Below are 13136 nucleotides of genomic sequence, written 5' to 3' on the forward strand. Positions count from 1 at the left end.
GGACTTTTTGGCAGCCTAATTATCCAAATACAATAGGATTGCGACTAGGTTAAAACTTCTAATCAACCTTATCCAATGTTTAAGATATTCATGCCATAGTTATTATTGTTATAAAAACTTAGTTTAACACTCATTTGAAGATTAGTCAAAAACTTTCTAGAGGTATCAATTCGGATGATCGAATTGAGTCTGATGTGGTCGAGTTGGGTCAATTTTTAAAGTTGAGTCATGTTAAATTATTGTGTACACATGAGTCTAAATCTGAATCAGAAATTTTCGAGTCGGTTTAAGATCTGGTCATGTATGGTTTTGACAATACTATGGCTAACCTTTTAAATTGGTGATTAGATCATTTAATGTCTCCCCATAATTACTTGTCAACCATTTTGCAATCAAAAAAATTTGAAATTGATCTTGCCATGTCAGCTGGTAGCTACATCCATCTCCTCCCTAAGGGTTTGGGTATAAGCCTGAGAACGACTCTTTACAACAGAATGTATAGGAAAGACGATAACATTAATGCCAATGTATAAATCATTTCTTGCCTTGTAACTACATCAAAACACAAGCTTCCTTGCAGGAAAAATTTTGAAACAGAATTTCTTGCTTCTAAACCTACCTAAAGTGCTATGCTAAACTAACAATACAAGATCTTATCTTCACTCAGCCTTAAATAGGACAAGTGTAACTATTGCAAATGAAATACACTAGTAGAGCATAACCCCACATCACTTACTGGCCCCTTCATATGAACATAGAGGTAAAAAAGAAAATTGCTAAAGTAACTGTTGAAGCAAACTGCATGTTGCTTCAGCAAAGATGAGAATTTCAAGATGTCTTTGCTGCCCCACAGTACTAAAACCTATCAACTCAGTAATATGATCCAGAACTTCCACCTCCCATGTAACCACTACCACTCACACCACGGCCAGAATACAGCGATGAGTAAGAACTGCCACCAACCTGAAAGATCAACAAAATTGAGTAAATGCCTACCCAATTTAAGAAACTGAACTAAATTTTAAACAAAGCAGGAACTTAGATACATACATCGGATCCACGAGAAGGATATTCACTACCATAGCTTGATGAATACATACCACCATCATTGCCACCATATGAACCTAGAGTACAAGAAACTATCAAAAAGAGATGTAGAGTGACATAAAACGTTCAAGTTACTAGATATTTTTAGTTCCAAGGGTGTACCATTATAGCTCATGCCTTGGCGACTACTATAAATGCCATGAGAATCCTGAGCAGAGATTGAACTTCTGCTGCTGCCACTATATCCCGCAGTGGATCTCCCCATTCTAGAAGCATGAGATAATTTTAGTAGCAGAAAAAAAAAATACATGGCCAAATACATTTTAGTCCTGAGATTAACACTGACCTGTCACCATATGTATCCGCATACTGAGAGCTTCCTGAAGGAATGTCATAGTCCACACGTGCCCTTGAATGGCGAATACTATGACCAGGATCAGTGTATCGTGAAGGAACATCATCCTAGGAAATCAACATCAGAATTTAGTAAAACCATTATGTTAAAATTTTTACGTACAAATTGAAACAAAGGAACCTCAGCAACTGACCATAGCACTATAAGGGCGTTTAGAACCAGAAACAGAGTCATAATCACGAGGACGCCCTTCACGGTAACTTGGAGGTGGTCTTTCATATCTTGGGGCGTAGCTATCCTCTGGATAAGGTCTCCTAGTTGCAGAGCGTGATGCACTGCTCCTATGCACATCAGCATAGACAGGTGAACGGGCAGCATACTCGTCCCTATAAGTTGGACGCCTTTCTGGTGGCAACCTAGACCCATATTCTGCCACAGCCCTGCTCCTTGGAGGCAGCTCTTCCCTCCGGATATAATCTCTCTTCAAGCTACTCTTGGGTGGTGGAGGAGCTGCACACAACAGTGGGTCAGATGACACTTATACAGTTTACTGCCATCAAAAGTGACCAGCAAAGATCAGAATGAATACCAGGAGCTCTTCTATCATATGGCCTAGGTGGAGGTGGCAAAGGCCTGGCTCTAGCTGGCATAGGTGGTGGGGGACGCCTATCCCGTACTCCAACAGGCTTCTTCAAGCCACGACCAACAGCAATGGGAGCCCGGCTAGCAAGTCCCCTTACACGAGGAGGAAGGGGACGTGGTAATGGACGGTTCCAAGGAGCTCTGGGACGCCGCCCAGCTACACGGCCACCCTTATGATCAGAGCGGGGATGGTTTTTACCTTTACCCCGCTGCAATGGCCTGGACAATCTGGCTCTTACTTTAGCCTGTAGAAGAATAAAATCAGGTAAAGCCATATGCATAATCTCACATGCCTAGGTAAAAAACACATAATTAAGCTTATAAACCAATAATAACCTTGTGATCTCCTTCACCCAATTCTACATTATTAATGCTTTTAGCACATGTTACTGCTGCATCATGAGAGTCAAACGAAACAAAGCCAAAATCCTTTCTTCTCGCAGATGGCATATTACGAGCAAGTTCAACCTTTTCAATTTCCCCAAAACTCTTGAGTAGGATACGAACCCGATCCTCATCCCATGAGGCAGGAAGACCGTCAATAAACACAGTTTTGACCTAAAACAGTTTCAACCAAATATCATCCACAGTTAAAAGAAACCTATATTCCAAGAAATTGAGCAATGCAGATGTGAAGCCTGGAACCTCAAAGATAATCCCACATTAAAAATATACCTCAGCCAGCAACCCCAACCATTGCCACATTCTTACAAAGGTGTGGATAAGCATAAATAAATAATAAATAAATAAATAAAATAATTACAAGAAATCAAAGAAACAGATATAATATCCAAAGCCGTACGTAAAGACCACGTGTTATAAATTAAGTTTAAAAAACAGTTTAGAAGATTAGATCTACAGATATAAATATGAATAAAGCACAATGAAATATAATAAAGAATAATTGATTTTTAAAATAGAGGCTGGTATAAGCATAGCCAATAATTCAATAAATTAGAGAAAAAAAATAAGGATTAAAGAGAGATTGTATTCTGCTATAATTGGCCGAGTACTCACAAACTACCCTTCCTTATAGGTGTTTGACAACTTGCAAGATGAATATTACTCCATTATCATCCAAGGAATGGGAAAGATGCTTGATCTAATTACCTGGGCCATAATTTCATCTCCAGGATCAATGAAAGAATCTGCAAAAGAAACTTTTGCAGGCCTCTCAACTCCAAGTAAAACATCCCTTTTCTGAAGACGTTTAAAAGCATCCATGGCCTCTGAACGGGAGGAGAACTCCAAAAAGGCAAAACCTCTATTTTTTCCTTCATTGTTACTATCTTCCACTAACGTCAAGTCCTCGATATTTTCTATTCCATAAAGTTTCAATTTCTCTTTTAACTGGAAGAACAAATTAATATAGGCCAATCAGAAGAGAATAATGCAACTCCACATAACCAATAACAAAATAAACGCGAAGCCTGATGAAGACAGCAACACCACAGTCTACTTACTTTTTCCTTTGTCCATGTTTTGCATATGTTACCCAAAAAAAGGGTATCGCTGTCCTGACTTGGTGTGACACCACATTGCTTCCCATTCACCTGGAATTTTTGGTGTTAGAATAAACTCAACATAATCTGTGCTTTGCAGTCACTCAATCTATGACAAGATCAAAACAAGTACCACAGGATTTTTGAGCTCCAACACAGCTCGCTTAGCTTGCTCAACTGTAGCAAAGCGTAAGAATGCAAAGCCCTTGTTCTTTTTGGTCTGAGGGTTCATCATGAGCCTGACTTCAGTAACCTCGCCAACAACACTAAAAACTTCCTTCAAATCCTCCTCAGTAGCATCTTTGTCTAAACCACCAACAAACACTTCGAATTCTTTACGTTTGCGCCTCTCTTTGACAAGTTCATGGTGTTCACGTTCTTCTGCAGCATCAAACAGTTCAGCATGCTCATGGCCATGGTCAATCTCATGCTTATGCTCAAGCTCATGGCCATGGCCATGGCCCTCACCAGCATCAGTATGCTCATCATCTTCTTCAACCTCCAGTTCCTCTGGAACTTCTTCCATGTCCTCCTCAGCCATGTCTCCCTCCTCTTCAACTAGGTCACCTTCCTCAACTTCCTCCACAACTTCATCCTCTTCCTCCTGGAAATCTTCCTCGTCAACTTCTTTCTCATCATATCCATCACCATACTCTTCTGGCTCATATTCTGGTTCGTTATCCTCAAGGTCCAACCGTTCATCTTTTTCATATTCATCCTCTTTAACCTCATCTTCTTCTGCCATAGAAAGAGAGGTTGACAGAAATCCAGCCAGTTAACATGGTGAATTCACCATTGGGAGTAATAAGAGTTCTAAAGTGTTGGATGCACAGATAAAATACCCACTAAGCCTCCAAAATCAAAAACAAATTGATATGATTATTCAATAAAGTCAACTCAGGTTAAAAAATAGCATGTCCAAAAGAGCATTGGAGCATAGATTGTCTGTCATATCCGGAAAAAAAATAAAGCCACTTCCATTACTTTATTGTATCCTCATAATAGATTTTGGGCAATTCTTAATTGGACCAAATGCATTAATCTTCATACAAAGGAAACAGATTCGTAATCCATTTCTCAATAATGTTAACCTTCGCGTACCATTGACAATTTATAACAGACCTTGGTGTAAGCATGCTCTATAAAAGTGCTTAGAGATAGAGTGGAGTTTGAAACTTGTGCATATAAACAAACAGGAGATAAAACATAGCAAGATATATATAATGTTATGAAGAACACTTGTCTCTTCAAAAGTTCTTATATCCAATATAGAAGTCTAAGATGGGCACTCCACATAAATGACTATTTCTGAACACTGAAAAAGGGCTTGAACCATGAAGAACAGCTGAAACAGCACTCACAAGACTTCCCTTGGTCATGCGTATACAAGAATTCCAATGGTTTAAAATCTTTCATTACCGGAAATATAGATTGTCCTCTGACCAAGAGTTTTTTCATGCCAGGTTTATGAGAGAAAGAACACAATGTACAAAAATCACTCTTTTAACAAGCCTTTCTTATACAATTCATGTGAAAACTCGCTACGAAATTACCCAAATTCCAATATTTATAGTCCTCCCTATCTCCGTAGAGGATAAGGTGGAGTCACATGAATGTCACCTAAGAAATTAATTCTTTCTTGCTCATAACTTCGATAAGGATGGACCAACTTCAAGGATAGAGAGACTTACATAATCTTACAACAATTCATTCATTAATACCCAAATTTCACCCCATGACTAAACCAACCAAGCTAATTAAGCATCTGATTGACAAATTAGCCTAAACTGTATACCCAACAAATCAAAAACCATAACATGCAAAGAAAAATAATGAATCTTTTCTTCCCTTCAGATTAAATTCAATCAACAAAGATATCTCCTTTTATCTTTTTCTCATAAAACCCACAAACATACCAGCAATTAACTTCACCTAATAGCACTAATACATCATTAATATGAAATTAATTCACAAACAAATAATCACCCACAATTCCAATTTCTCTTCCCTGACAAAAATCTAACCCAAATCGATAATTCTTCCAATAAAATCAACATTAGGCTAAAAAAATACAAGTAATTAATCATCAAATCAATTACAGAAATAACAATTAAAAAAAAAGATACTTACTTGTCAAAAGAAAGGATCCATTAGACTCAGATAAAGGCTCAACATTCAGATCCGTTAAGCTATCAAGACTATAATTTTGTTCGGAAACTTTAACGTTATTGTCGTTAATTTCAGCCCTAACAACCTCGTTTTTAACATCATCGGACTTCACCGGAGTTCGTGAAGTTCTTGTCGTCTTCTTCCCCGGAGTAACCGCCGCTTTCTTCGTTCTCGGGGGCATCTTCTTCTTCAACCTTCGATTATCTTTATTTTTTCAGATTTTCGGGGAAAATCAGGAAATTGAATGAAAATTAAGAGAGAGAAAAAGCAAGAAATCGAGATAAATAGAGAGAGAAAAAGAGGGGTTTAAAATTAGGAAAGAAGAACCCTAATTTTGGGTTCGTTTACTTTTATTAGGATTTTCCACCGCATGACGTGGACATGTATACAAGTACTTAATAAATACTCTTACCAAGTCTTTCCCTTTTTTTTTTCTTTTTAATTTATGCAATTTTTGTGTGTGGAATCCTTTGACTCTATGAGAATATATGATCTCACTATGTGCTTAACTACTTATGATCTCATAGGCAATTTTTATTTTACAACAGGTTATATTGGTGGGCTGTAGGGAATTTGGGGTTCACAAACTCACAAGCTCGATAGAAATAATGTTAATTATTAAGAAACTTTTAAGTTCAGGTTTCATTTGTTTTGACTAAAATAATTATAACGAAAAATGATATTTCATTGAAAACGTATAGTCAACCACAATTGCAAATTAGTTTTCCTTTGTTTGGTTCATTACAAGCTAAGAAATTTTCTAGAGACATTGAAAATAAGAGTCGAAATGTGAGGATGGTTGAGAGAAAAGTAGAAAAGGGAATGGTGTGTGGAAGGAAAAAAGGTGACTTCCCTTCTTTTGAAAGGAAAATGTTTTTCACCATTGAGAGTACGTAGTTAGAGGAAGAGAAAATATGGAAATTTGGAATGGAGACAAAGATTGAGGTGAGGGGAATAAGAGAGAATTGTTACATTAAATATTGTTACAATAAGGATTGAATGTTAAGGATGGATGTTACAATTAATGTAACATATTGAAATTGAATGTTAAGGATCAATGTAACAATTAATGGTTAAGAAACATTAATTGTTACATCGATCCTTAACATTAATTTCAATATATGATATGATTTTTCTTAATTTGATGTCTATATTAATTAATTATTATAAATTCTTGAATTTTATAGATAATTTATCGGCATTCTTGGATAAACAAAAGTCAAAGTTTAAAATGAACACAACATTCAGACATCAATCACACCTTTTTCCAAATGTGCCAACCTTCATATGTCTCAATTACACATGACAATATATAGTTTCCCAGAGTTGTATGAGAAAGTTTAACAATCATGTTAAATCAAGAAATATGTGCATGCAATAAGTCTCACAATGAGAGTGAGAGATAGCTCAAATGGTTAGAGCTTCCCCTCCAATTCCAAGAGATCTTGGTATGATTCTCACCCCTGCCCTTGTGGCTCTCTAAACACCCAAAAAAAAAAAAAAAAAAAAAGTCTCACAATGATTTTCGATATATGTTATTCGAGAATACAATATACAAAGCTAGTCATTTCAGTTGTAATAAGCACCTATCGCTTTTGTTCACCCCAGTTCTTGCCCTCGAAAAACTCGTTTAGCATACGATCAAGATCTTCTGCACTGAATCTGATATACTTTTGAGGGTTTTTTCCACTTTCTATCATAGGCCTACAACCACAAAATTCTTATATATGTTCAGATAACTAAGTTTATACAAGTATATGATAATATAAGAATCTAGCTTATATGTATAGAATTGAAGGGGTTTGTTATGATCACTAACCCATAGCGTTTGAAAAAATTTCGATAAGCAGGCAATAAGACCTCTGCTATAGCCAACCTCAGAGACTCGCGCAACTCACTGTCAGGAACTGTCCATTGAGATTGTCTTTGGTGAAGCTCCTCGAATTGAATGTTGAAGTTCTTGAATCTCTCCTTTACCATTGACCTTGAAAGTGATGGTGTGGCATCAGGCGTGTTACCACCACCACTAGTGGAACCTGCTGGTTGGACTGATAGAAATTGAAGGATCTACAAAAACAACGAAAAATGTAAATTTCTGTATAAGGCTACTGTACTTCGCCCTGTAATTTCTGTAAAAGAGTATTTGATCATAACAAAAACAATAGTATGTAAGTTGAGCAAATACTTTAGACCAGGAAATCCTCTTGTATTGATTAGCATGTTGTTGGACAATCCTACGATGTCGTTGAACCCAATCATCTCCTAGTAGGTCTTTTGCTTCAGACCTGCAGCAAAAGGAAAGAAGAAATGAGTACAAGTGATAAGAAAAAGCTGTTAGGATAAAGATGTGTAACAAACCTCCTAACTGATCGAACAATGTAATGAATGTTGTTCATAAGAAATAGTTGAGTCAAAGCAGTATCTTTATACTGCTTGGATTTGCCATCCAGGTTAGTCTGCAGTGCTTGCATAATACGAGTTGTGATTGCAGCTAACTGCGCTCCTATATTATCCCCACTGACTTCCTGGAAAAGTTGCTTCAGAGTGGACCGATAACTGTGAGACAGGAAATGATCACAACATGAATATGTAACCTATTCATAGGAGAAATTACAAGATCATATTCAAATTAATCACATAGCAGCACTTGGCTTACTCGAACAAAAACTTGACATAGTTAATCACATAGCTAGTCAATGGATGCACTGTTCCGTCCATAACAGTTGTTTTAGTGGCATCCTTCTCGACTGCATCTTCAAAATCACCAAATGTCTCATGGGCTGTCTGTGCCAGACGCTTTGTCAAGCTTGTAGCGGATTCCCTCATTTCCATACAAGGCTTACCCTCAAAAATAGTTTCTATCTGTACATACAGCAACAGAACCAACAATAACAGATAATTCAAATGGCAAAAGCAGAGGAAATCAAGTGAATTTATAAGAAAAATAACACAACTTCTTGTGAACAAAATCAAGATTACAAAATCTAGTTTGATTCTTGTTACCTCAGGCTGAAGTTCTCTCATTATCTCATACATGTCCAACAAAACAAACAATTTTTCCGGTGATCTCTTACTTCTAGCAATTGCATCCCCAAAACTAAGGAGCGAGGACACACATCCTGAAGTCACTTCAGCAAAACATAATATTCTGATAGATTCAATAGCTTTAAATATCTCATCACAAACTTTCTTCTCGCCAGAAAAGAGCAGTTTAACCTGCATTATTGATTCATAATGACAATAAAAAATCCCATTACAAAACATTAGGATTGTGTTAAGACTACTTCATATACAAGATTGATTTCTTACAGCTATTCGCATAAAGTGTATCCAATTTCCAATCTTTGCCTCCAAAGCCTCCCACTGCATCTTTTGTACATCTTCTTTGGTAAGTCTCTCCACCCCGAGTTTTCTAAATGTTATTTCCATTACAGATGAACGTGTTTCCCTAGATATTCATATAAGTTTAAAGACATTAATTAGTACTTATGACCACAAATCTTACAGAACCTACAGTATCCTAAAATTATTAGAAGCTAATCTATCAAGTTTCCTAAGTGACATATTGTATAGGCAAAAAGAATAGAAATAATGACACGTATCATCTTTGAAACTCTAAACATCGAGCTGAGGTAACTCTACAGTCGTCTCATTACACTAAATCATCATGTTGGACGGATAGCTCTAAGTATGTAGCAAACTGCTTTGAAGTAGAATGTATTGTAAATACCGATAAATGCTGAGAATTTGTTGTTGGTAGCCTGCTTGAATCATTTGATTGGCCAACTCATGGAGTAATGGTAAAACTCGAGGTGGAATAAGATCTAGAGACTTATAACCTGCATTTTCCGTGCTTTTATTACTCTGCTCACCTGAAGCTGATGTTGAGTTGGGCCGTAATGAGTTTGGCAGGCAGTCGAAAAGACAATCTGGTTCAACAGGCTTGCTGCATGAAACATGTAAACATAACCATTGATCACTAATCGAAAATTACAAGTTCTCAAAAAAGGCCCCAAACACCAAAAATTTGCATCAACGTCGAAATTTTTGGATGATGACAAACCTGTTAGACATTAGAATTTGCTTAAACTCGTCTTCAAGTTTAGAAATGGCCTTGGAAAGTAAGTTGTTAACGCGATTAAGAGCATCATCATTACTCTTGAAACTTTTGTTGCTACTGAAAAAAATGAGGACTGTTTCCAACTGATCAATTGCTTCAAGGTAACTTTCTAAATCTTCATGAGGTCCTCTTAATATTTTCGCCTCAGCCTGCATTTTCCAGGAAAAATTAAGTGATTATAAAGAGCTACAAGTACATCTCTATATAAGCTTTCTAGATGTAAAGACAACATTAAACCTCTTTGTTACACAACTTACACCTTTAATTATTGTACATGTTATTGTATATTATCACGCAACTCATATATGGCTCTTGATATTATGTCAGAGAACAAATTAATCAAAAGCTTAAACTTATGGCTAGAGTCACAACAATTGATCATAATATTAAATTATAATGGCTATGCAATTCAATCTCGTAGATATCAAATATATTGTTTCTCAAACTCGTTCTCAAATTTCGTTCATTTTACCTCAAGTACCCGTGTCAGATCATCAACGAATTACTTATAAACTATTCGGATAGGAAAGAAGGGTACCTTGCGAGCGAGATCAAATTGAGCGACGACTAATTCAGTAGCATTCAAAGTCTTGTCAATATTTTCATGCGCCCTTCGAATGGAATGGGTTCGAATCTGAGTAGGGCGCATAGCAGTTTCGAGGGAAGATAAGCGATGATCAAAAGAACCCAAAATAGAAACCATGTTATCTGTAATTGTTTGGCTTTTTGAAAGAGATTCTTTCATAAATTTCACCCTTTCTTCTAATGTTTCTTTTGACATTGGCAATGGTGCCCCTATTTTTTTTTTTTTGAGGGAAAACGTTAGCAGGACTTATTATTCCAAATCAAGTTCCGCCAAGGCTAAAGTGCCTTGTGGAATAGAGTCAATACAAATAAGCTCCGAAGAGCTACGAGTGTCCCACCTTGCAACAAGGTGAACAACAGTGTTACCTGCTCTACGTACATGAGAAATATTAAAAACATGAAAGGAACTAGCTAGCCTTCTAATATCATCGTAAATCAGCCATAGTGGGGAAAAACCAAGAGCACCTTTGCTTACTTTGTTCGTAACAACTTGTGAATCGCCTTCAATCCAGACCTTCAAATGGCCCATCCTCCTAGCAACGCTGCAACCAAACCGCACTGCTGCTGCCTCTGCAGCCTCGACATTCCAGCCCACCGCAAATCTTTTCGTGGCAGCCCACAAGATTATCCCATTACTGTCCCTAGCCACAGCACCCAAGCCACCAGCAGACCCTATACCAACATGTGCATCAACGTTTATTTTAACAACCTCAGATTGTGGGCGCATCCAACTCGACACAATAGGAGTGCTAGCACGCGGAGGGGAGTGGAACACCTTCCCAGCATACACGCTGTGTTCATGGACCATACGAAGGAAGCCCTCAGCCACATAACACAAGTCAAGCTGCTCATTAGCATATACACGTTTGTTACGACAAAACCAAACAGCCCAAGCAATTGTCAAGGTTCTTCGCAGAACATTTCGATCCACTCTATTGCTCATCCAAACAAGCCACTCAGAGAAGGGGTTATGACACGGAGAATCCGCAATTAAGTCATCCAATTCATGCCTACTCCATACCTGTCGAACACCATTACAATCGAACAAAGCATGGCCAATAGATTCTGCCTCAATCCCACACCCCCCACAACGATCATTAGGTGCAATGTGGCGCCTATGAAGCTCTTTCTTAACAGCCATACTCCCCTTACAAGCATTCCATACAAAATGTCTTAGCTTTGGTGGTCCACCTAAACCCCACACAATTTTCCACACATCTTTATCATTATCATTATTCACATTTGCAGCCCCTAATTTACCCAACCAATAAGCCGATTTAACACAAAAATTACCATCAGCAGATGGCCACCAATATAGTCTATCATTGGGTAAATTATTTGACAAAGGAATTTGGAGAATGTGTGAGCATACCTCATCTGAGAAATACTGGTGCAATATATTAGCATCCCACTCGCCAGATTGTAGGTCAATGAGCTCAGAGACGCGCAACTCGGGATCAAAGGAGCTATCATGCTCGGGAATTATATTCCCAGGAATCCAAGAGTCCAACCAAACCTTGATATCAGCCCCATTACCTATCCTCCATCGAAGACCCTCAAGCAGCAGCGATTTCGAACCCCAAAAACTTCTCCACGAGTAGCTCGGATCATACCCTCGATAAGCCTCCAAAAGAGACTTATTCTTGAAGTATCTAGCTTTCAATATAGCGTGGAGTAGAGGATTGGGATTGCTATATAATCTCCACATTTGTTTAGCAAGAAGAGCTTGATTAAACACTCGTAAATCCCTAAAACCCATGCCCCCCATGGATTTCGGTTTGCATAAGGAGTCCCAACTATGCCAATGCATCTTCCTTGTTGTGTCCGTCGAACCCCACCAAAATCGAGCCAAAAGAGCATGAATTTCATCAATTAGGCCATCCGGGATTCTAAAAATACTCATCATATAAGTCGGAATCGCTTGAGCAACCGCCTTAATCAAAATCTCTTTCCCGGGCCTAGATAAGAGCTTCTCCTTCCAACCTTGGATTTTCCACCAAATCCTCTCTTTAATGCTTGCAAAAATGGCCTTCTTTGATTTTCCGATGATAGTCGGTAGCCCCAAATATTTTTCATGTTTTTCAACTTCTCGTACCCCCAAAATATCAACAATCACACTCCTTCGATCATCACTCACTCCTTTGCTAAACACAACATCTGTTTTTGTGAGGTTGACACTTTGTCCGGATGCTCTCTCATACTTGCTGATAATGTCAGCTATAACTGAGCATTCACTAACAGTAGCTCTAGCAAAAAGTAAGCTATCGTCGGCAAAAAATAGATGTGATACTCTGGGGGCACCCCTGCAAATCTTAGCACCATGAATCAAGTTTTCAGACACATGTTTTATTAACAGAATTAAGGGTCACCTCACCTCTCCACCAACTTAACACAAGATCAACAATGCCACAACCAACAATATGCCAAAATTTCTGATAAAAAAGAGCATGCATACCATCGGGCCCCGGAGCTTTGTTAGGATGCATCTGGAAAAGTGCAGCTTTAATCTCCTCCGGTGTTGGATCTTCACAAAGCCGCCCATTCATATCCAAAGTCACCACGGTCTCAACTCCTTCTAGTGCAGGTTCAAAGTCAGTTGGGGAGCAAGTGCTAAAAAGAGCCTCAAAATAATTAGCAACTGTATCCTCAAGCTCTATTTTGGACGATCTCCACACATCATTGCTATCAAAAAGACCCATGATGCTATTAATACGGC

At 38.0% G+C, this 13136-nt stretch overlaps 2 protein-coding genes across 2 annotated transcripts; both read right to left on the reverse strand.

The window, feature by feature from the left end:
• Positions 1–511: 511 nt before the first annotated feature.
• LOC145613159 (uncharacterized) lies at positions 512–6025 on the reverse strand. Its single transcript, XM_081668220.1, has 11 exons — positions 5677–6025; positions 3680–4284; positions 3508–3597; positions 3155–3394; positions 2381–2602; positions 1992–2289; positions 1596–1912; positions 1394–1509; positions 1210–1313; positions 1051–1124; positions 512–963 (listed from the first exon to the last, which is right to left on the reverse strand). Exons 1-11 carry the CDS (start codon positions 5894–5896, stop codon positions 871–873), a joined length of 2379 nt encoding a protein of 792 aa, XP_081524346.1. The 5' UTR covers positions 5897–6025; the 3' UTR covers positions 512–870.
• A 970-nt stretch (positions 6026–6995) lies between these two features.
• On the reverse strand, positions 6996–10619 carry LOC145613160 (exocyst complex component EXO70A1-like). The gene is made up of 10 exons (XM_081668221.1): positions 10374–10619; positions 9779–9984; positions 9446–9661; positions 9025–9163; positions 8719–8931; positions 8372–8577; positions 8074–8271; positions 7901–8000; positions 7535–7782; positions 6996–7419 (listed from the first exon to the last, which is right to left on the reverse strand). Exons 1-10 carry the CDS (start codon positions 10614–10616, stop codon positions 7302–7304), a joined length of 1887 nt encoding a protein of 628 aa, XP_081524347.1. The 5' UTR covers positions 10617–10619; the 3' UTR covers positions 6996–7301.
• Between the last annotated feature and the right edge of the window lie 2517 nt (positions 10620–13136).

Source organism: Chenopodium album, chromosome 25 (assembly GCF_948465745.1).
Source record: "Chenopodium album chromosome 25, dcCheAlbu1.1, whole genome shotgun sequence".
In the NCBI taxonomy this organism is placed as follows: domain Eukaryota; kingdom Viridiplantae; phylum Streptophyta; class Magnoliopsida; order Caryophyllales; family Amaranthaceae; genus Chenopodium; species Chenopodium album.